This window comes from Acanthochromis polyacanthus, chromosome 2 (assembly GCF_021347895.1).
Source record: "Acanthochromis polyacanthus isolate Apoly-LR-REF ecotype Palm Island chromosome 2, KAUST_Apoly_ChrSc, whole genome shotgun sequence".
Classification (NCBI taxonomy): Eukaryota; Metazoa; Chordata; class Actinopteri; family Pomacentridae; genus Acanthochromis; species Acanthochromis polyacanthus.
In genome coordinates this window covers 18,810,454-18,835,284 of record NC_067114.1, presented here as the reverse complement: position 1 = coordinate 18,835,284, position 24,831 = coordinate 18,810,454, and the positions used below count along the sequence as shown (strand labels likewise).

The following is a 24,831-nucleotide window of genomic DNA, read 5'->3' as shown; positions in this document are numbered from 1 at the left end:
GTGGAAACAAAAAATATTTTCACAATGAAACTTCTGATGTCCACATTTTCAACATTTTTGGGAAATCTTTGAACATGTTTTGGTGGAAAAAGAAATGTTAAAAATGTTTCTTAGGAACATTCACATAAAAATCAACAAAAATCCACGAATTTCGCAGGATTTTGGTTGATTTACTGTGAATGTTCTTAAAGAAAATATTAGAAGTTTTGCTGATATATATCTAATCACTTTAGATATTTTTATGATTTTTTGGAAGATTTTTACTCATTTTTTTGAAAATATTTACAAGTATTTTCTTACCAAATGTTGGGGATTTTTTATTAAAATAAGATTTTTGAAGGAAACTTTTAAGGAATTTTCTTTCTGAAGCTTTTGCAAATTTTCAAAAAATTTGGGGAATTTTTTTGCTGAATTTTTGGATTTTTCTCAGACAAGGAAACAATATTTTTTGGTGACGTAAATGAGGACAACAGAAGGGTTAAGTCACGTAATATTAATAATGTATTTTATCAGCTTACGGAATTCTGTTCGATTAGCAGTAGAAAACTGATTCAGATTCTCAATAAACACACTGATATTTGAGGTAAAGTTGCAATGTGTTAATATGATTTAACTGCAGTGCAGACTGCACGGCTTTCACCTCTGGTCTTTAGCTGCCTCTGTAGATCCAGCAAACAGAGCACACCTTCATCCCACATTACAGCGCAGACAGCCGCACATTCCCAAGAGACGACAAACAAGACAACTACAACACAAACACACACACCACAGACCGCAGTACATGGCCGAGAATGACCACACAGATGAAGGCAGTCTAAATTAGTGTATGGTAAACCGTCTTTATGAACTACATATGCACAGACATGTGACGGGTGTAGCTGCATCATGCTTCACTGCGTGTGTTCAGGCATGTGGCTCTGATTCATCATATCACCAAAAGCATACAAAAAGCAAAGAAATGCAGAACTGCAATATACATAGGAACCAGTTAAATCAAAAATATTTAATTTACAGATTCAAAACCTGTTTAGTACCACATAGGGAGCCTCTGTTAATTCTTATCTCAAAGCATTTCATATTTGCATTTTGTCTCTGCCGCAGAGTAATTAGCAGAGACAGTGTGCTACCCGCGTGCAAGAGTCCTGGAGTCATTACAGGAATCCTTATGGTGTAAAGTCTCCATTTCCCTTTTGTCAAATGGAAGCCCTCCATCCTGAAGCACTTGCATGCACACACAAACACGAGCATCGACACACACAGAGTATACTCTTGTCTGTAATGTGCAAAGCCAGCAGGATCCCAACAGGACGTCCGCATCCATGTGTAATTAAAGCTTTTTGCCTTTTCTTTACAAAGCACCCAACTCATACCCCAGTGGACAGATGACACCAGCAGCATTTTTTGGTGCCATCTCTTGTTAATGCAAGAATTCATCCTGACATTGTAGAGAGGAAAATCAGACATGCATTAGTGGTTATTCTATCGACACACAAATACCAACGCACAGCTGACACATAAGCTGAGGGAAGACACGCACACATACTATTAAAAGCACACTCAGTTAAAACGTCATTAGTATGGTGATTAAATATCAACTGTTGGAGGCTGAGGGAGCTGCATGATGAATAAAACATCTGACCCATGTCTGAGCAAAAATCACAACAGAGTGATTTCCAAGTTCAGCGCGGCCAACATCAGTCTACACAGAATCACCACTGTGCCTCGACTCGTCCTTTTCAGCGACATCCTCAACTCCACAGCAAGCTCCTGCATTTCCTAAACAAGCTTTGTCTCCCCTTTCAAGTTTGACATGAAAGAAAAGAGAAAGGAGGAAGAGCACCAGAGAAGACTCCAGTGAGAACAAGAGATCGCTCTCTCATTTCTGTAAAGCTGCAAAGATTTCCCTGCTGTAAAGCCTGTGCTGGGGTGAGAAAGATTTCTCTGCCAGTCTGACATCAACCAGTGTTGAGAGGCTAATACGCATCCATTCTGCTAATCCTCATGAGCGTCATTGCTGCTGCTCTATGCAGCCATGGCGTACTAACACCTCACTGCAGCTGGGCCAAGTGTTGCAGATGGAATAATGACAAATGCAGTAATTGAGGGAAAACATGTTAAAAAGAGCGACACAGCCAGACAGATTTAGAAAAGTGAGCTACATCCATCTCCACACCTTGTCCTTCTGGGCTTTCCCAGCCCCATGGTATTCATACCACATAATCCTTGAGCTGAAACTGCTCCCGTACAAGCAGTGGGGTGATTTAGTTTGGCTGGTTACAGTCTGGCTGCTGCTCACTTCCCCACATTAAACCATAATCTTTTTGATGCCTCCCAAATATGACAGGGAAATTACTTAATTATGTTTCAGCCACACAATTAAAACGAACCATACAGGGGACTTCTATTCACACTACACAGTGCAGAAAATCTGAACCGCTAGTCGCAACTATCTTAATTAAACGGGTGAAGCTCAGCTTGACTCGACGTGCTCTTGACCTACTATTCTGCAATCACATCTCCATTTCCTGACCAGCTTGTTTAGACTTGAGCACCCTGGGGTGTCAGCGGGCTGCACATAGGATCAGCACCTCCCAATAGTCAACAGTTTTCTACACTTTTTTCTTCACATTTTTCTTTCTGCAACCCTCATAGGCATCGACTCCCTGAGAGACGTGAATTTTCACTGCGAAAAAGAAGCAGAGAATCAATATGGTGTACAATATTTGTTGGCCTCTGTTTATTTCCTTACTTTGAAACTTTGCTATGACAGAAAAATGAGGTCAGTCTTGTTAACGCGCCGTTAGAAAGAAGTGAGAGACCGCCATCTCGGGCAACACACAATGTAATATGCGTGTGCATGTGAAACTAATAGCTGTCGATTCTTACAAGCACAAATGCAGGACATGAAAACAAGACTAACAGCCTACAGCCATGTTGCCAGCTCTGTGAGGATGCACAGGAAGGCACAGCGCTTTGAGCTTATATCAGCATGCTAATATGCTGCAATGCCAACATGCTTGCTTATGTTGCTTTGCATTTTAGCTTAGCCTGTCAGCATGCTGGTTCAAAATGGGAATGTCATTACCTTTGCAGGTAAAAGAGGAAGGTGCTATCAATGTGTGGTAATTGTAATAGCAATCCATCCAATGACTAATTGTTGATTCAGTTTGCTCAAAACCAAAAATAAGAACCTCATGGTGAGACAAAAAGTCAGGGAATCCCTCAAATCTTAATATTCATCCTCTGTGAACCATAAGTGTGTGCACAAAATTTCCTGTCAAGCAACCTAATAGTGGTTTCAATCTGCTCCAAAGTGGTGGACTGATCTACCAAAACACTCAGCCCTACTGACATGCTGCTGGTACACATAAAAACCAGGAAACTCCATCCATGCAGACATATTGACAAAGTTGCCTAATTATGACCTTTTAAATCCATATTAATGGCTGTAATGTCTGGCCATCAGCGCAGTGCCTCTAGCATCCTTATTGCTGTGTCACGTATAGTATGTCTTTGCTGTGTCGTCTCCCGGTGTCAGGTTCACTCAGGGCAAGCTCATTAATCTGCTCAGCTGCAGTGCTACCGGCTGAGAGAGGACAGACAGACACAGAGAGAAGAAGAAGAGGAGAAATGAAAGTGAAAAAGAACAAAGAGGGGATTTTGCGGAATTTAGGAGCCAGGCAGGAGACGAAGCACAAAAAGAGAAGAAGAGTGAAGGAGACATCAAACAGGGGAGAAGGAGAAAGAGGCAGATAAAAAAAAAGATAAAGGACGGGAAAACGAGTTGAAGAGCATTCAGTATATAATTTGTTTCACCATACATTGACGCTCTTTAAGATGCTGCTATAAAGCAAATCCAGAGACATCGCTATAAAGTCAAATGCTTTAAGTGTGCTGCCAAGTTGTCACATCTCTGCAGCCTGTGCATCAAATACAGAAGCTTGACCCCATCGAACACCTCCAGAAACGTGTGCATCAGAGATAACCAGCCATAAATATTCACTGTCACACACACTTTTTAAAAGGCAAAAATGCTGCAACTTTAAAGATGGAATTTCAATCTTTCGCATAATCAGAGTTAGAATTACAAGTACAGGGGAACCAGAGGAGACTTTACTCCCCCAAAAGTCATTGGATTTTTCCTTCTGTTCTCGAGGAAAGTTGGTGACATTAAATGAAAGCTTCAAGTAGTGAAGTTGCCTGGCATTAAAGAAAATACACTGTGTAATCAGCTGAGGAATAGTTCTTACACATCTACTGATTACACTGAAAATGATATATTATGAGCTACTCTTAATTGGGATTAAATGGAACTGGTAGCAAGCGAAAGCACTCCTCACTGATTGCTCGTTGCCATGAAGTTTCCCAGACTCTGTCCATGTTCTGGTTTCCACGCACCTATTACATGAACGCCAAGAATTTGGGTTTGAACGCAGGATGACAGTGAGGTACAGTACTTATATCGGTAGCTGTAAATCATATACCATCAATTTAAATAGTACTGTAGTGATAAATGTGTGACAACTCAGACAATCAGTCAGTGGAGCGATGGGAGTTGCTCTGATTTCATTGAAGTTGTATATATTACTGTCATGGCCAACAGCCAGATGTCCCAACGTGAAAGCGCACCAAAGCCTTGAGGGCTTATCTCACCATTTCTACACATTATGGATTAACATGTTATTTAGCAGAGCGCTTTCACATCAGAAAGACGTGCCTCGCGCAGATTTCAGCTGGGCGCGACGTAGCTGGCAGCGAGGCAGATAAGCAAGAGCTCTGTCTAAAGCACATCCTAGTTTTTATTCTATATTAAGCTTTTACCGGTTAGAAATAAATCTACTTAGGGGACCAGCATTCCCAGTCTGTGGATTATTATGGGCAAAAAGCCCTGCACGAATGCTTCTGAGCTGCAGGCTGACTGCTAAGACGTCAGGTGAAATTTACATTTGTCTATTCAGTGACTATATGTTGGAGACTGTATACGTAATTTCTACTGAAGAAGGCTGACTGAGCACACACGCTCTTGTTTGTAGCACCGCTCAAGGTGCTACGTGTAGCACCATGAACTGTGATGTGAGAGCAACGCTATCAACAGTTTCTCATTGTTAAGCTTTCTAAAATTAAAGTCAGAGCACCATTTAAAACATTACCCATTTAGCTCCTTTCGCCGACACCTGGGAGCTGCCCAATCCAAGCAGAATTCTGTTATCTGTTGCTAAACAGATCCACAGGAGCAGAGACTGAGAGGTCTGATCAAAGACATTTTGACAGCAGTGAGGGCACTGATGCATGTCCCAGCTGTACCAAGCTGTGTGCAGAATGCCAACGCAAATCACAAGTTGGTGAGGACTGAGAGTTTTGTTCAGAGCTGTCATACTTGGTAACCTATTATTATTTCTTGGGGAGGGGGTGACTAACATTTTTGGCCATGAGAGATTCATGAATACTGAGAAATGCCCATCAGAAGTTACCAGAATTCAACATTTCATGACTTCAGACAGTACCAAACCAATAATAACAAGATCTGAAAATGACCACATCTCTATGGAGGGCAATGTCTGTCTACCACTTTGCATATTATCTCAGGAACTACTTGATGGATTATAAAGACAGATATTAAGGTTCTCTGATAACAAACCTTCTAGTGATCCCAACTTTTCCCATAGTGCCACCAGAAGGGTGACAGCTGTGGCTTTGAGTGAAATGTCCATCCAACTGTTATATGGATTGCCATGAAATTTTGTCGTTACATGCTAAACACAGAATCCAGCAGCATGCTAGCAGTGCTTTAGTTGAAGGCACCAGTGTGCTTGAGTACAGCCTCACAGAGCTGCTGTGTATGGACTAAAATTATCAATATCAGAATAAGCCTCATCAATTTAGCACAGCCTAAAAACATGACTTTGATGGTTCACGAGGCATGTGCAAGAGTAAACATCTTCTTAAAACCATTTGGCAATCCAAATCCTCTCTGACAACTAAAGTGAACTGTAATCTATCAAGTATGAATCAGTGATTGCTGTAGTTTAGTGTGTGAGGAACATATACGTATCCTCCTCAGTGAGGAACAATTATTTGTTCCATAAGTTATGCTCTGATTTATGGGTAAGGTGGGCCAATTTCATTATGTTAGTGTGGGGGCTTTGAGGTGAAGACAACAAAAGCAGAAGAACAGAGCCAGTCTTGCATGCATGAAAACAAAATACGTTACGTCTACTCCAATTTTAGCCGTGCACACAGAGACGAATATGAGTGCAGAGAGACCACTTTGGAGACAAGAGTAACCTATTTCAATAATGCATTCACAATGCGAACGAGATGAGCTCCTTCCAAGTTCTGCATTTGGCTTCAAAAGAACAGCCCTAATTTCATTAGTGAGCTATACAGGATCTGAGCCGGTGCCAGGTGACTGAAGCACTTACTCACAGTGATGAGGTACATTTCTCTGCATCATTGCTATTCTATCATTCATTTTGCTCTCAGTCTCTGATATACATCTTTTGGTTCACGGTAGGAATATTAATTTAGAGCAAATAGGACCACAGTATTTACCTCTAAAAACTCTCAAGCTGACAGCTGGGTGATATTTGATGAGCCTTGTACAGTTGCTTGTGTGGGGCTCTGCAAACAGATCTGTAATTTTGAGTGTGTGATTTACATAGTTCAGTCATGAATGACGATTAGAATTTCACAGCTTGTATGTTCCTAAAACAATGTCATGAAATGTAGCTCAGTGTGAGACAGTGGAGGGCTTATTTTGCTGTTCTTTCATCTATTGTAACTCATTAACAGTGCTCGGCCATGTCTGTGTAAGCAGACTCTCTTACTACATAATTCAAAGGCATCCAGGGTATAACTGCCAAACAAAACGTTGATCTAAATAATCCCTGTATTTGTGTTGTCTGCTTAATTACAGTGATTAATGTGAAAACAAAAAGCAACCTGCACAGATACTCAGTATCATATAAAATCATGAGTCTGTATTCAGTGGGCTGTGACTAAATCTAAACCAGAGAAACACAAACACAAAAATAATAACGTGTCTTCAAAATGTATTTTAACAGTACAGTTCAGATGCATATAAAGCAGTTAAGACACCAATTCTCAATGCTTTATGTTTCCATGAACAGTTAAAATCTGTCCTATTCTTTAATTGATCTGAAAAATATGCAGGCTAGTGATGCGATATTACTCTTATTATAAGATACAGAATTATTCATTTGCAATATTGAATCAAGAAACAGTTTATCTTGTCACTAGTGGGGTGACTGTGGCCCTGCAGGTAGAGCAGGGCAGCTATTGATTTGCAGATTTGGCAGTTCGATTTGTCCTTGATCTGTGCTCCACGTCTCCCCAAGTGCACAAGCGCCCCAAATTACTCCCGCTGGTTAGACCAATGCCTTGCATGGTGACTTGCCACTGTCTGTGTGTAACGCTGGTGGTGTCGATGGATGAATGAGAGGCAAGATGTAAAGCTGATAAAAGCGCAAATCCGGTCCATTTCCGAATGCTTTGCAGCATTAGCCACAATGGCTAAATACCACCAGAGATAAAAGGAATCAATATCTGAGTATAAATTGTAAAGTGAAATCTCTGAGGTTTAGCAAATCTCTGTATGGTCCCTGAAGACCGCCGAGTTCTGCTTCGCTCAGCCGAGTGGTAAAGAGCAAATCCCACTCCAAGCACATTCTGTCGGAAGATCCATATTGACTTCCTGGAAGTGTCAAGAAAATGTATTCCAGTTTGCATCTCTTTTATTATAGCCAGACCATGTCCACCAAATTACTCCCTATTGTCATTGCTATTTTGAAAACCTTGGCTTAAAACCTACTTTCAGAACTAGCTCACACTTCTGCTGATGATCACCACCAATATTATGTGTGTGGATGCAGTCATATTCCTGATCCTGTCTCTACCGAAGCTGCTGTTCTTTGCTATTTGGGCCTCCAAGTGCCTATCTACAGCCTCCCAGAGCTTTTATGGCACCTTTAATCACTCTTCTCTCGTCTCTTCTCCACCATTTTTCCACATCTCTCCGGCACAGATGCATGCTTGGCCTCTGCTTGCTTCCACACCAATTAACCTTCTGCCCAGTGTTGTGCCTGCAGAAACAGCTCTGTGCATCAATCAAACTGGATTGAAGCTTAAGAGTTTGTAGTACGAATGTAAGATTCCTGTGAATATCCTGAAGGGCAGACTTGAGTCAAAAGAACAGGAGAGGTCAATAAACATGAGTCTCCACTTTCTTCATGGGTTATTATGCAATCAGCAACATGTCAACAGAGGGTGAGCGGGCTAGGCATGCAGCATGGGTGAGATAAACTCAGTGATGGTAGCAGCATCTGATAAGTCTGGCAAACTGTCTGGCAGAGTGAGTGACGGGCCCCATGTCCATGTTAACATCAGGACTTGTGTGCTTCACCTTGTCCTGCTTAGCCTCCTTTTCCTCTAAATGCTGCCTTCACGTTGAGATGTTTTTTTTCAGTCCATGAAGGTCACATCTACCATCATTCCCCAATGATGTGATTTCAGTGTAACAGCGACAGTTTGAGGTGTAGGCTAATTGAGCTAAATGGAGAGTGTGACCGTTGCAGAGCCCCGTGTGGGCCCTTTATTCTGGGCCACATCTCTAAGGTGTCCAGGAAAGGACAGCAACCATCCGCTCTCATTTTCAAAGGGCCTACAATGTTGTCATCTCCCACTGAGGTCGCTCTAGTGTCCTTTATGCAGGTGAAAAATGATGCAATCACCAGGGTGTATTTAGCTTTACAAATGCTTGTGTAAAACATAATTAATAAAGCTCCCTAAATGTCGTGTTCACACATTCTGACGCCAGTAAAATAAATGCCGTTGTTGTTGTTGCAAACAATGGACAATTGATTAAGCCGATGATCCTATTTATGTTTTCATTTGTGCTTCATCAAAAGCCCCATGATGTGAAATAATGGCATATTTTATTATTTTCCATGCTGCAAATAATGAAATGTGTCGATACAGAGTTAATCCCTCTCAATAGAGGCTCCACCAGAAATTAAGCATTCTGTCCCTGCTGTGTTGCTAAAAGGGTGGGATCAGCATATCTTGACAGCCAAACACTTTGAATCCTGCTTGGGTGAAGGAGCTGCTTAGAAGTCAAGGGGGAACAAGTGCAGGCCGCACTGTGGTAAACACAACTCATCAAAAAACACAAGACACACCATGTCTTTTCCAGATCAAACTGAAGGCAAATGCATACATGGGGTTTTGCTAGCAAAACAGTAACATTAAAACTGACAGTTAAGTTGCCAAGCTGGTCAAAAGTCAAATCAACAACAAGGCACTTTGTTTTCTCTGAAGATGATAGGAAGATCCAAAGCATTATTACCTCATTTTTCACAGGGGGGTGAGGATACACAGGAGAAGACCAGAGGCTGATGTAAAAATCATCATTTTATGTGTCCCCAGAGAACTGCTACTTTAAGTTTAAGACATTGAAAAGCTTGTTTTGCCTTTGCCTTTGCCGTCAGATCCTTAAAACGAGCAGGTGTTGATGGCCTTTGTGTGCTGTCATTTCTAATTCAGCAGCACTGGAATCCCTTCAAGAAATAAGCATCAAACACGGCTTCCGTGACTCAAACGACCAGGTTGGATGATGCACATAAGAGACTTCACAATCATGCAGCCACACAAAAGACACACACACACACACCTGATTTACAAAGGAGGTAATACACATTCATCACTTCGTCTGACTCCTGCACTCTCTCGCTTACAAACGGTGTGTTTACTGACTCTATTCACGTCTTGCCATCGTTCGCGTCAATATAACAATTGATTTTTCAGGCAACTCAAAGTGCATGGAATAAAGAGAAATGTTTCAAACAAGTCTGCACAGGACTCAGAGAGAAGGACCAGCTATCTGAAAGACTGACTGAATGGCCAATCCGGCGTGCAGCATTAATAAGTTTTACCAAAGCCCATGGAAGCCTCCGAGTTAAGCTGTCAGATGAACAAGGACACTGGCAATCAATACAGTGGAAACACCTTTACAATGCAATAAAGCAGACTTGCAATAAATCCAACTATTATCCATCCTACAGAACAAAACAACCGCAAAAGAGACTATAAATTTGGATCAGTGCTTTTCTGCTACTGTGTCAACAATAACATAAAATAAAAGCAACAATGGACTTGCATTGCTGAAACAAACAGCCAAAAAACAAAGTGAGAACAAGCAAAGTAAGACTTGATGAGGCCTGCAGACACAAGGCCAAATACTATTTAACAAGCTACTTTGTTTAAAAGCTGCCATTCAGTTTTACTAAAAGCATTTAGGAGCAAGAACAAAAAGGTTATTTTGATCATTCTTGCAGCTGTTGTGTTTGTACTTCAGAGCAGATGCAGCGGTGCACAACAGATAGAGCTGTCATATATATGTGTTGTACTGTGTTTTTTAAACACAAGAAGCAAATGTTTGGTGAGGTAAAAAAAAAAAAAGAGGTGACAAGTGAGTCATTCTCTCATAGACCTCTGTACAATTTAATCTGATTAACTGGATGTTAGATGCCCGATGGTATGACCTTCCAATTGGCTGCTAATTTCTGCTACCTGCCTATTAACTTTTTCTTTACGACAACTTCCATGCAGCAAGTTTTGCTGAGGAATTTGGTCATGCAGTATGGCTTGCTCATTTTCTATTGGTTGATTATCCATTTCAATGACAGTGCTCGTCTCCCTGTGTGCAAATGTTCCACCAAAACAATCCCACCCAAGAAAACTGTAATTGTCAGGAAATGCCAAAAAAATCCAGATCGTGTTTCCCCAATAATAGAATAATGATAATGAGCCAAACCTTTCTGCAGCACAGAATGGTCTGGCTAGCAATGTAAAATTACTTCAGGATTGGCTTCACTTTTGTAGATCCACATGCTATGTCCATCTGTTGTATACAGTGCTTTACCATAATTACAGTAAACAAAACATCTGGACTGAAAGTAACTCTTGATTGCCGCTGTGCATTTTTCATTTTGCTCCAAATGTTTAAAGATTCCAAGAATGCCAGGATCAATAAGATGTTGCTGCAGTACCCTTTGGAAATGTATTCATCACTGTAATTCATTTTAGATTTGAAAGGATATAGGGTGTTATAAAATGAATAAACACATCAGGAAAATTTCTCTCATCACTGCCAAGACATGGATCCATCTGAAGGGCAACCGACTGATACTGTGACACCTTCAGCACTAATTGGGAGATCTCCACCCTGTTTTTTGGAATCTAAACAACATTCAGCTTACCCTGGCTGGCTACCAAATCCTCTTACGCCTCTGATTGGCTCACGTAGCCAGAAATTCTCACTGAGCCCTCCACTGAAATCGTTCAAGATCTGATTATCCAGATTAGTTTAATAATGCATTCAAATGAATGCATGCATAAAGCTGCCAAAATGACAGCAGCTTATGCAGAGATATGTTTTCTTTTGGTCGACAGTGTTGTCAGTTTGCTATGCAATGCACACACCACATGCGGTCATGATGTCACGTCCACACAGGTATGGTTCTAACGAAAGCAACATGCATGCAGCCTCACGATGACATCCATAAACACACAACCAGATGAGCCGTGAAGCTGAATGAACCAAACACCTCTTTTGATCTGAAGGCAGCAGATTGACAGAGAGAGAGAGAGACAGACGAGGGGGGGGGGAGCGTCGCTTTACCTGCTCACCACCCCGTGTCAACAGCACGTCCTCCGCTACAAGGTGATCTGAGGCAGAAAACGCCGCTCTCCACTGACCTGAATCGTGCAGGTGTACTCCGAGTCGTCCAGCAGCCTCACAGTGCAGTTGCATTCCCGGTCCAGACTCCTGATGCTGCTGCTCATCAGTCGGCTCAGCATCTTCTCGATCGTCTGCGAACGGGACCAGAGAGAAGTGCAAGCACACAGCACACGGGCTGCATACAAGTTTGATCTGCTGTCACGTTAACGGCGTCCCTGCTCTTGGCTCCAACACCTGGTCAGCGGCGGCGACTGTGCGGAGACGCGGCGGTGGCGCATCGTTTGATCAGCTGTGAGTGAAGCGCTGACCGGAGCCTCCCGCGTCCCTCCAGTCAGAGAGGAGTGAAACACTGCCGCTGCTGCTCTCTGGTCCGGTTAAAGTCTCACCCCTCACCACACCTTCTCCCCCCGTCTCCCCGCCGTTGCCATGCCGCTCTCGGTGCCGCTGGGCGGGCTGCTGCCTGAATGGCGAGTCTGTCAGCCAACGGAGCTCAGACCGAGGTGCTGCCTTCACTGATTTACCGACAGGAGCAGAAATTCCGATAGGCTGCTGCAGGTCGTGACTATTGCCACATGTTGGGAATAATAACAGAGAGAGGCCTGCAGCTCCACAAGTCAGACGGCAGACAGGAGCTGCATGCTGCTGCACAAGTTGGAGAAAGAACTGATAATTGTGATAACTAACAAATCAGTACCAGTAATACATTACCCTAATATTAATGAAGTAAGCTTATAGGCTAAACTCGATTTACGTCACGTCTAAGAAGCCAATCATAAGTCAGATTTTTCAATTTACCACTTTCTTGATTTGGGCTGTGTATGTAACGGCGATATTTCCGACAGCACTTGAAGGCACCAACAGCTTTTTAAATTCCTTCATTTAATCCTCTATTAGTTGATGGATGATTTCATGTCCTTTTCTTGTAATTTATACAACTATGGTTTATATGTAGCCATGTAAAACAACGAGGAACACCTGATTGCACTATAGTTTTACTTCTCTTATAAATCATTTAAGTTCATTCAGCTTGAAGACTTAATTTTTCCTGCTGCCTTAAAAATGTGTATGTGAGCAATTAATCATTTCAAGGTCATCTTATGAGTATAAAATAGCTGAGATAAATTAGCTGAACTTGAGAAAATTATTTAAATATATTTAAAACATTAAGTTTACTAAGCTAGTCACAACAGTTTTCCTTTTACAATTTCTAAGATTCAGAAGTTTCTTCATAATGTAGCTTTTACAACTAATATTCTTAGAGGATGAGTCCATTTTGACCATATAGTACAACAACAATCTATACTTAGAATTGTCTGGATTATTGTGGAGGGGAAAAATCATAATTTAATTTAACAAAGGCAAGCATACAAGCAAGCTTCCACTATGTTTCCTCCAATTCCCTAAAAGAAATAAATAATAAACTAAACACATAAATAAAACAAGACACTCTGGGGAGTTTTAACTCTCTAACAGAGCACCCTGGGAAGTCTGCTCATATGCTAGTTTTGTCTTTTATAAGCTTAATGAGTTGAGTCTTAACTGTTCATTCAATAACTCAACATTTAACGTAAAAATGTCACAAATTTGAACTGTTGTCTTTGAGTGGTCTGATTTTTTTATTTTTTTAAAGACATTTTAAGTTAAATTAACTTAAAATGCACAAATCCCATGTATTTACATCAAATAAATTAGACAAGAAGGGATTATTTGACTGAAGTCCTTTATGATGTGATACAGTGTGGAGGTGATGAAGTGAGTTAAAATGAAAGGGCCCTTTCTGCAGCGCTGTGAGTAATCAGAGAGCAGAAATAACTTCCTACATCACAGTAACAATGCATAAACACATCCTCTGCTTTAATCAGTTTAAAAGCAGGATTAGTGTTTTTCCTACAGTATCTGTTACATTTTTTAACTTTGACCCAAGAACTAGTGAAAAGACTACACTGATTAAGCACTCTTGAAACTAACAGGGGTTGCTAAAGGGCAACCAAGAGATTTGTTTCCCATTTTGCACAGAGAAAGACGTTGGATGAGTTTTGGTCCAACCTGTAAATAAGTCTCCAGTTGCTTCTACTATGTCTCCCTCTGGTGGTGCTTTATGGTAACTACACTAAAGCAATTTTTTATATATACTTCAAAATCGAACCATCGTTTACTTTGGATTTTGGTGAGTCACTGAATTTGTCTAGTTGCTTTCAGTGATATTTTGCACCATGTCGACAACCATGATAAGAGCGTGTTGGTGTTGTTCATGGAGCAGCAAAACGTGCGGTGAGCAAATATAACGTATGCTCGAAAAAATTTAATCTGAGATAGCCGTACTTATCCGAGAAACATAAAAACAAAACACAACTCATCTGCCGTGACATTGTCCCACAATGCCGTGACCCGGATTCGAACCGGGGTTGCTGCGGCCACAACGCAGAGTACTAACCACTATACGATCACGGCGAGCTACGATGAGCTGGTGGATACTGAACAGCAAAAACGTGGTGTGATTAGTAAACACCAGATAGTTTCTGACCAAGTTCACTATTAAAACTTGCAGCTAAAGGATTTAAACTTCCGCAAACCTTCTTACTTTACAGAAGCGGCAGAGTACAGCTTTAACTGCTCTAAGTAGCACATTTTTGAGATCATGTTTGAACTTTACCTTCCACTTTTTCCTGCACAATGTTGACATCTGGTGGTTAAACCGTAGACTGTACATTGTCTCAATGTTGCATGTGTGGTTTTCAAATCTCTGCACTGATTGGCTGATGCTACTGCACATGTAACACAGACTTCCTGTTTTGTAACGGAGTTAACGTGTGTGTTACCAAACAGTGAAATTTTCAGTCAACACAGCAGAGAGACAACAGAGAACAACTGTGTGTTTAAAGGCGAAATTAAGGTAAAGTTTTGCTCCTTCTCTGTGCATCGTTTTGGTTTTTATAAGATATAACTCAGGGACGATGTGGCATCTTTGTTTTGGTACCGTGGTGACAGTTCCAGATGGTTTCCTGATCATTTGTTTTAAATAGAGACACGAGATTTGAGTCGATGCAAAGAAACTCCAAATGCATCGCTTTCGAACAGTTTTGTGAAATATAAAAATGTTTTTTTAGATTGGTGTGTAGCATAGTGCAAAAAATCTTTTAATCATTTGCAGAGATAAAGTGTCACTGATTTCAGTAGATTTTGTGGGTGTAAAATGACCTCTCCATCATCGTGCATTTGTATTTTAGAGGAGAAACAAATGTTAACTAAAAGCCAGGCAGTTAGTTTATATAGTACCTTATCATACACAGAGGTTACTCGAAGTGATTAACAGGCAAAACTAAACAACATCAATAAACACATACAGAATAAAATACAAAATAAAGCAGAATTAAGTTGCACTCCATAAATTAAAGAAACCAAAACCAGTAGAGAGACATTGAATAAATTGCACTTGCAATATTGAATAACTACAGTTAATTAACTAAAAAAAGAGAAAAAGGCCAAATATAAGAAAATATTGCCAAAAATGAGCTATACAATTAACTGACTTTAAATTAAATGAACAAAAGTACAGACAAATTTAGTAAAAGTACTGGCAGTTTAGGCAGTTCAGTTGATTTCTAATTTGTGGCGAAAGTTGTGTTTTTTGCCAAGGTTTTGCAAGTTGTGTAGCTTCCACCCCCCTTTCATTCAGGATTAATAAAGTTCTATCTTCTCATACTATGTTACTTTAATGTCTTTGATGTATACCTTCACAGGTTTGCAGGAATGGCTCACACGTGTATCCATTGGTTCCGCAAGGGACTCAGGTTGCATGATAACCCAGCACTGATGGCTGCTCTGAGGGACTGTAAGGAGCTCTATCCTGTGTTCATCCTGGACCCTCACCTCCATAACAGCTCCTGTGTGGGCATCAACCGCTGGAGGTTCCTCATTGGAGCACTCAAAGACCTCGACTGCAGCCTCAGAAAACTCAACTCTAGGTAGAAACATAGACAACATTCAAAGTTATCGAACAATACAAACAGCAAACAGCCAGTATTATTTGTTTTGTTTGATTGTTTTGTTTTTTCAGGGCCTATACCATACTGGTTAGCCAACACATATTTGGAGTGAAAATCTTGATGTCCAAATTTTAGATAACTGAAACTCCTGAAAAAATTACAAGTGGTATTTTAAGTTCCTGACTGCACAAGATTTAAATCAGAATCCAAATCAAACACATATTTTTTCCTGTCATATCATGTTTGACTGCTTCAGGCTGTTCGTGGTGAGGGGGAGACCACAAGAAGTGTTTCCCAAGTTGTTCCAGAAGTGGAACGTAACAAAGCTGACCTATGAGTACGACACAGAGCCCTACAGTCTGAGCCGTGACAAAAAAGTGACGGAGCAGGCCAAAGAGCATGGAGTCGAAGTCATCTACAAAATCTCACACACTCTTTATGACATAGACAGGTACTGCTGATGTTGAGTGTGCACACATAGTTGTATTTTTACCCAAAGTTTTTCCTCTATTGCTTGTGTTGTTTTTTTTTAATTTTCCTGACAGTGTGTTTGTTGTTTGTTGTGTCTTCATAGAATAATTGAGGAAAACAATAGGAAGACTCCGCTTACGTACAACCGTTTGCAAGCAATAGTGAAGGGTCTTGGTTCCCCAAAGAGGCCGATCCCCGCTCCAACCACGGAGAACATGAAAGGTATCTAACTACCAGAAACACTGGATAATGACACTGAATTCACTTTTGTAACACCTTTCATTCACATAAACACATTAATGCAAGGTACGGATGTGAAATTTTAGCAGGAGTAGATAAAACATATCTCCTCTGTCAAAGATGTGAAGACGCCTTGTTCAGAAAAACAGGAACAGAAATATGGGATTCCTACGCTGGAGGAGCTCGGCCACGACACCACATCTCTTGGAGAGGATCTGTTCCCAGGAGGAGAGCAGGAGGCTCTCAGGAGACTAGATGAACATATGAAAAGAACGGTATATGAGCTTCACACCCACAGCTCCTCTTTGTCTGCAGCACTGAAGGCTGTGAACTATCGACAAAACATGATAATTTTAGACAGAACCCAAGAAAGTCAACGTTCAATGACAACATCAAAACCAGCAAAGCAAAAAGTTTGATTGAATCATCTTGTTCTCATGAATATCATATATTCTCTGTCTGATTCACTTGTTTGACTTGTCTCCTTTACTCAGGGATGGGTATGCAGCTTTGAAAAGCCACAAACTTCTCCAAACTCTTTGAGCCCCAGCACCACTGTTCTCAGTCCATATGTCACATTTGGCTGTCTGTCGGCAAGAACCTTCTGGTGGAGGCTCACGGACGTCTATCAGGGGGTGGGTGTGGCATCAAAGTGTCATATCTGCAGGTAGTACAAGCCTGCACAGTTGGTGGCTTTTAATGTTGTGGAAATTCAAGTTCTCTTTTGTGTGGCTCTGATTGTATTTTGCAGAAAAAGCACTCAGCTCCTCCGGTTTCTCTTCATGGCCAGTTACTCTGGAGGGAGTTTTTCTACACTGCCAGTGTTGGTATCCCAAACTTCAACAAGATGGAGGGCAACCATGTGTGCACTCAGGTGGACTGGGACACAAACCCCGAGTATCTAGCTGCATGGAGAGAGGTACAAGGATTGAGTCCCTAAATTAAAGGTGTCTCTCATTGGAAGAAGAGTTTTCATGATCATAAACTATGCATTATGTTTAAACAAATTTCCTGTGTCATTTATAATTCATGTTATCTTGTCTTGTATTTCTCTTAAGGCTCGGACTGGCTTCCCCTTCATTGACGCCATCATGACTCAGCTGAGACAGGAGGGCTGGATCCACCACCTGGCCAGACATGCTGTCGCTTGTTTCCTCACCAGGGGAGACCTGTGGATCAACTGGGAAGAAGGGCAGAAGGTGAGTAAATTAGATCACATGTATGAGGTACACATGTTTAATTTCACCAAAGAATAAGCACAAAACCTGTGAAGACCCACAGCACGCGTAGAAATGCGTATACACTACCGTTCCAAAGTTTAGGGTCACCCAGACAATGTCCTGTTTTCCATGAAAGCGCACACTTTTAGTCATGTGCTAACATAATTGAACAAGGGTTTTCTAATCATCAATTAGCCTTTTAACAAGATTAGCTAACCCAATGTAGCATTAGAACACAGGAGTGATGGTTGCTGGAAATGTTCCTTTGTACCCCTATGTAGATATTCCATTAAAAATGAGCCGTTTCCAGCTAGAATAGTCATTTACCGCATTAATAATGTCTGTATTTCTGATTAATTTAATGTTATCTTCATTGGAAAACTGCTTTTCTTGCAAAAAATAAGGAGATTTCTAAGTGACCCCAAACTTTTGAATGGTAGTGGATGTGTCAGAAAACTACAACATAACCAGTGATGATGGTGACGTATTGAGGTAAGAAATGGCTTTGCAAAAGGTGCTTTCGAACCAGAACAGCATCTTACACTAACCAGACAATCCTGTAATAAAAATCTTAAAGTTTAGAGATGACTGGCACCATAAAATACTGAAACATACTGTTACAGATGACTAACACTTCAATTCATCATATAAAAGCGATCAAAGAGTGGATCACATGTACAAAAAGTATATTAGCCGCTACTAGCTTAATAGATGCAGAATGACAACCTGAGCTTTAGTGCTCAAGTTGCATCCTTGGGTAATGCAGGACCCAAGGTTTTGACAATTTTAAACTACCTGATTCCACTATACAGGGTTTTATTCTTGCTATATTTTTTGGCTTTCCACCAGAAATCCCACAATGTTCTAGAAATGCAATGTTAAATCAGCGGAGAGGTAATTTCACATTCTGTTCTCTGCTCTTGAAGGTGTTTGAGGAGCTTTTATTGGATGGCGACTGGGCTCTGAATGCTGGAAATTGGCAGTGGCTGTCAGCGAGCACCTTCTTCCACCAGTTTTTCAGGGTTTACTCTCCTGTGGCCTTTGGCAAGAAGACAGACAAAAATGGAGACTACATCAAGTAAGAACAAAAACCTGTTAAACTCAAATTCCAAATATGTGTCATTTAAAATAATTTTAATTCTGCTGTGTTTGCAGGAAGTACCTTCCTCATCTAAAGAAGTTCCCACCACAGTATATCTATGAGCCCTGGAAAGCTCCACGCAGTATCCAGAAGGCAGCAGGATGCGTTGTGGGTAAAGACTACCCGCGTCCAATTGTAGAGCATGAAGTGATCAGCAAGAAGAACATTCAGAGGATGAAGATGGCTTATGCAAAGAGATCCCCAGACACTGCTGAGTCACCCAGCAAAAAGAAAGGTATGCAAGAAACAGATACTTTCCCAGGAGCTTCATTTCTTTTGATCTAAGTCGTGTTTGCTGTGAGTCTTGCTTTCTTAAATATTTCTCCTTGTGTTTTTCTCCAAGGTGCAAAGCGCAAGGCTCCATCTGTTGTTGACATGCTCAAGAAGAAAAGCAGAACAAAATAATGGTACACAAAGTACTACCAAGTAACGACGCGACTGTGGAGTCAGTGATTGTTCATAAGGAAGCCTGCAGATATCTTCTTTTTTATTCCACCATTTACTGGTTACTATTTTATATTTTAATGCTGTCATTTTGTTTGTACTTTTTCTATTCTGTGTTTATAAGTAAAATTTAAAGCAATTTGGGTCAGAAGGGTATTTCTTGCATTGAGATTAAGTTACATTTTCTAGTGACCTCATATTGTCTAAAGACTACAGTTTGTTATCTTGGCAAATCCATACGACTATAAATAGGATGAAAGGATGAGCACAATGAGAAAAAATAATTTCAATTTAATTAAAGAAACTGTTTCAAAAAAATCTTTTTAAAAATATGTATTTAATCTTAAAAAAAACACTCCAAACTCACTAACTGATAAAGTAGGATGACATATTTTTAAAGTACCCGTTAATTAAGAATTAGTGCATCATTAGTGCATGGGTCATACTGTATAGGATTTTATAGTAGTATGGATTTTTTTAAACAGGTTCAGTCAGCTTGTCAAGTAGGTCTTTGTCTGTTTATTCATTTAAAATAGCAAATATGTTGCATATGACTACTCAGGTGTTTTTGTCAAATTTAAATAAAAATGATCCAAAATATAAACTGGATATTTACCTGTGAAACTGTCTTTACAATACTCATCCCTCAGCTCAAATCACAAATTAAAGCAGAATTCTTTCTATTTCCAAGTCATTTTGATTTTCTGTAGTTTTTTTTTTTTCTGCTTGTGAATGAAATGCCAAAATGTCTTTTAGAGTTCCATCTTTTTCCACTAGAGGACACTGCAATTCTACCTGCAGAATGTATTTAGTGAAAGGACCAAGTGAACCAACAATATTCTAGAAATGTGTCCTAAGGATTCAATCTGCTGTCCGTGCTTAGTTATATGAAAAAATATTTGCAATTAGGAACAAAAAGGTAATAAAATAAAACAAGTAAATAAATCACAGCAGCTGTGGTCAGTACTCAGCTGCTGTTATTTCTGTATTTTAAATATGTGTTGTAACAGAACAAATATTGAAGTGATATTATTTTGTGATGTAAATTTTCAGTATGTAGTTCTAACAGCCCTCATTTAAAGTCAAAATTTTATTTTATCTCCAGCTTGCATGAATTTTCTTCTCAGAAATTCTGTTTTCAGTGTCCTCATTCTTAAAACTTTGATTTAGGTCAAAATTATTCCATAACAATATTTAATAATGACCATCAGATTCCGTCCGATCGGGAGTTTACTCCCCATTTAAGATAACCAAAGCCTCATTAGTCATTATAGAACAGCAAATAGTGTATGTTTACTGTCTGTGCATGTAACTGGCAGAAGTCAGTGCGGGCAATGCAGTGCTACATAAAGGCAAGATGTGTGTGAGAGTGTGTGCGACACACAGCTGTTCTTGGAGGTCAAGTCTTCTCCTGTTTCTGCTTCCTTGGAGCTGACACTGGTGTGAATATCCAGGGGATGATGTCACAACCTCAGCAGCAGGCCAGACGACCGTACAAAGCCAAGCTCAGTTTCCACAGAGACCTGTCAAACATCAAAACAATCTGCTGTCCAACTGTGCATGCATGTAGGAGGGTGTTTCAGGGTGCTCTTGGCATTGGGCCACTCTGCCAGTAAGCTCATGGCAGAGTTCAGCAGGTCTGGGTGAAATGAAATCGCTTAGGCCGATAAAAGATTTATTTAATGTTTTTCTTTCCTTTTATTTTGGGCCATGAGAGAGATTGGTATACCTGGATATATCCTACCATCTTCTGATCCTACAAAGGTGCTAATTTGGCCCCAGTCCCAGAAAGATTCATTATTCTGTGATCTGAATCCCAATTATAACCGCCTCCTCCCCTGTTTGTCCACTGGTATATCCCTCTCCCCATGCGCCTGTGTTGACACCTCACTACTCAAACCATCTTGGATCTGGGAACTGTAATATCCCGGTTGGATTAGAACAGCGTGTTCCCATGCAGCTGGTGTTTCATGTAGCTTTAATAGTAGTGATTTGTCTCAGGAGTGTATTTCCTCCTCAGCAACATCAAAAAGCATATTACAACTTTCTGCATTGCTTGTTGGAGGAATAGGAGTAAGATCCATCCCTCTCTGACCATAATAATACGGGAAAGGCTCTGTAAAGTTTATTAGGGGCACCATTTGTCAGAAATCCTTTTCATCTACATGCCTTAAAAACCCTTATTGACCAGCGCATACTCATTCAATCTATGGTCTGTCCTCATTGGCCTCAAGTGGGTTAGATGAAGTTTACATGGCCATTTTCTGAATATTACCACAACAACCATGAGCATTCAAAATTCTATTCTTCAAAACTAAAAAATAACAGAGTCTTGTAACACAAAGGTACCTGTTGTGAGGCTACTTTGCCTGGAGAGATATTACTGACAGCATCCATCCTGTCAAAAATGGTGTGACTGCACAGAAAAATGGAACTGCACTGGCATTTATTGTGGCTGATTTAGCGCATGAAAGAGCAAAATGGATGCTGAAGGCAGGTGTTCTCTGATGGCCAGCTAATCAGCCTAATAAATGGAGGAAGATAAGTGAGGCTGATTTTTACAAAATAGCCATTGCTCATTTCGTCTTTGAGTCGGTATTAATGACATTATCGCAGGAAAAACTGTGAGCGACAAGAGGAAGTCGTGAGTAAAAGGTTCATGACTACACGCTGAAAGGTCACGATTTATTAGACATCCATGGAGCTGGTAAATAAATGCCACAGTGAAACTGAAGAGCTGATAGTTGTCCAACCTGCTTTGGACATTTTGGTCTATCCCTATCTGCACGTGGCACACACACACACACACACACACACACACACACACACACACACACACACACACACACACACACACACACACACACACACACACACACACACACACACACACACACACACACACACACATCTCTGCACACATCCTGAACAGCGGCAGTCCTGTAGACCTGGGCTTGTCCATTACCACCCAGGTTATAATGACTGATTATAACAATTTCCATTTGCCCTGTGGGAGCCACCCTGTTTCTGTTAGTGCACAATTATGTTTGCAAAAGACAGATAATGGTGTAAACAAGGCCAGAGGTAGCGATCTGAGAGAGCATCATCAGTAGCCCTGCTATAAATCTGCCACACAATATCACAACAGGAGTGCTATACATAGCAGAACATGAGGCAATGGACATGCAATGCTGAAATCATGGAGAGGGGCTGTTGAAATGTGATTTGTTTTATACAAAGAGGGCATAATATGACATGAGTAGCAAGGAAATATATACATTCAAACATACTTCTACTATTACATTTTATACACTATTACCTCTTACTATTATCTATGTATCAGACTAGATGGTGATGTATACATATGATAAATTCCTCTTGGACCATCAGCAGGTTACACATTCGCTTAAGGGGGATTCACAAATGCAGTGACGTGACAGAGTCTCCCAGCTTCTGCAGCGTTTCCACACCCCGTTGTGCTTTGATCTCCCTGTACACACCCCATCCAGAATATCCCGACCATGCTGAGGCAACTGTGTTTTCCAGCCCCTCCACAGAGGCCTGCATGGCAGACAGTCACATACAAGGATCTGCAGCCCAAACATGTCTATCAACACACTACGTGTGTGTGTTGGGTTTGCTCTAACTAATGGAATCTGCTCTGATATGCCATGCCAATTCCATGTGTGAGTTTGTTTAAAGGGTTAAAGGTCCCTCATTGTTTGAAAAAAAAAACTTTACATAATGTATTTTCTGAAATGTTTCTTGTATTTTGAAAGTAAATTCTTTGTTTATTCCTGGTCATTGAGTCAAGTCAATAAATCAACTCCCTGGCAAGAAAAGTGGGAAGTGTGTCAGTTAAAACGGCACATGATGGATGGACGGAACAAAAAAATAAAAAATGAAATAGCTGGCAGTAAGGCTCAAAGGCATGTGAAATATGAAGAGCATATGAGGTAACATGAGAGATAATTCTGACTGATATCTTTGAACTTGATTTTGGGATACCACACTCAGGAAGCTGTAACTCATGGTAGTACCAGTGCCAGTCAGTTCAAAGGCAAGTCGGAGATTTTGGAGTTTGTTTACCATGCAAGAAGGACATGGAGGTGAAAAATAAAATATTCTCTAACCTTCTCAACTCTGTGGGTTCATTTAATTTTTACTTAATAATGATTTGTTTCAAGAAAAAGAAAACACCAACCAGGTATCTATTCTCAGACTGAGTCCAATATTTGCATGAATCATGTTTAACAAAAAGCAGGACATATCCTCCAGGTTTACCATAAATAAATACACCTACTGGTCACTTGTGTGTGAGCAACAGAGCGTGTGTGTGTGTGTGTGTGTGTGTGTGTGCGCGCGCATGCTTGTGTAAAGATAAGAGGCCATAGCTCTGTAGCAGTCGGTGGGATCTGCCTATATAAGGCTGTTCTATTCCTACTGCGTTTCCTCTGGGGACCCAATGCAATTGTCAGCCACTGAACAATGCATGCCACAGAACTTGGTAGGCTTCACTATTTCATATTTCATGTTATAAAAATGTACTTTTAACATTCTTTAAATAGAGATAATTTGCAGTGACAACAGAATGAGTGTTACACTTTGTGGGTTTTTTTTAAGTTTTACTTACACTACAAGCCCTTAACTCCACAATTTTATGATAGGAAAGTAATCCAGTGTGGCTGTGAGAATGCACTGCGCATATTAAGGGCCTTAAAACTAATGGCGTCATCCTTCTGACTGACAGGCTCATATGATTCTTTACAACAGTCTGCGCACAGACCTAAAAAGTTTGAGAAGGGCAGCCCACCACTGACCACACAAGTGGTTCCTCTCTTCTCTGAGTACATGCAATCCACTGGTAGCTGATTTGAAAAAGCCCTTTGCCCTGTTTTTTAAATCCTCTCCTCCTATTTGGGGAACTACCAAATCTGTGTGACATTGTACGTGACATAAGATAACTTTTGGAATTTCTTTTTTTGAAAGGATTGCTCCTGTTTTCTTACTGAACTTTAAGACAGAGTTTTCTTCTTTTTGAGGTGGTATATTGTTTTTTGTTTATAAAATGTCCAAAGGCAAGTTTTGGAAAGAGTGATGTGCTCTTGTGCCTATTTGCAGGCCAACTATAAATAGTCCAGGAGCCTACGCATGCTCATGTTTGATTGGAAATTGCTGTGCCTTAAGTCAGTCGTGTGGGGTATCTGTTAAAGGACGGAATGAAACTTCTGAATGGTGAGTTAACTGGATAAAATAGGCTGGTAAATGTTGTTTATGTGAAAACTGCATAGAACAGCATGTAAAAGAAGCACCGTATATGTTAACAGAGCATCTCTTGATCTCATGTTGGTGTTATTAAGCTACAGATGAACTCAGATTAGGAGTTTTTGATGTTAAATCTCAGATTTATTCTGCTTTCTTCTCAGGAAAGTGGTTTTCATATTTCACTCTTTCTTTTTCTTTTAGCTTATATTTTTCTCTGAAGAAAGCCATAAAGCAACAAAGAAAAAAACTTCAAAACTTTTTCTCCTGGACAACTTTTTTCTTGAGTATATCTTTATCTGGAGGAAA

At 40.5% G+C, this 24,831-nt stretch overlaps 2 protein-coding genes and 1 non-coding gene across 3 annotated transcripts in view; 1 reads left to right on the top strand and 2 right to left on the bottom strand.

Moving 5' to 3' along the window:
- Positions 1-12,426, bottom strand: part of LOC110954841 (FERM domain-containing protein 5-like) — an 87,959-nt gene extending 75,533 nt beyond the window's left edge. Inside the window, exon 1 of the mRNA XM_022199563.2 lies at positions 11,776-12,426. Within this exon, the coding sequence (XP_022055255.1) occupies positions 11,776-11,877 (102 nt within the window). The 5' untranslated portion in view covers positions 11,878-12,426. The remainder of the gene's footprint in view (positions 1-11,775) is intronic.
- A 1,711-nt stretch (positions 12,427-14,137) lies between these two features.
- Positions 14,138-14,209, bottom strand: trnah-gug (transfer RNA histidin (anticodon GUG)). Its single transcript has one exon. It is a non-coding gene; the product is annotated as a tRNA-His (tRNA).
- Positions 14,210-14,514: 305 nt separating this feature from the next.
- Positions 14,515-19,954, top strand: cry5 (cryptochrome circadian regulator 5). Its single transcript, XM_022208802.2, has 11 exons — positions 14,515-14,651; positions 15,499-15,723; positions 16,001-16,195; positions 16,319-16,437; positions 16,576-16,730; positions 16,950-17,090; positions 17,207-17,374; positions 17,514-17,654; positions 18,602-18,753; positions 18,831-19,051; positions 19,160-19,954. The coding sequence occupies exons 2-11, from the start codon at positions 15,509-15,511 to the stop codon at positions 19,219-19,221; spliced, it is 1,569 nt and encodes a 522-aa protein (XP_022064494.2). The 5' UTR covers positions 14,515-14,651; positions 15,499-15,508; the 3' UTR covers positions 19,222-19,954.
- The last annotated feature ends 4,877 nt before the right edge of the window (positions 19,955-24,831 follow it).

Excerpts from the sequence above, each read along its gene's own strand:
- cry5 (XM_022208802.2), top strand. The coding sequence starts at position 15,509 with ATGGCTCACACGTGTATCCATTGGTTCCGCAAGGGACTCAGGTTGCAT. Across the intron at positions 16,731-16,949 it reads ATGAACATATGAAAAGAACG|GGATGGGTATGCAGCTTTGA; the intron begins GTATATGAGCTT and ends TCCTTTACTCAG. Across the intron at positions 17,655-18,601 it reads ACTGGGAAGAAGGGCAGAAG|GTGTTTGAGGAGCTTTTATT; the intron begins GTGAGTAAATTA and ends CTGCTCTTGAAG.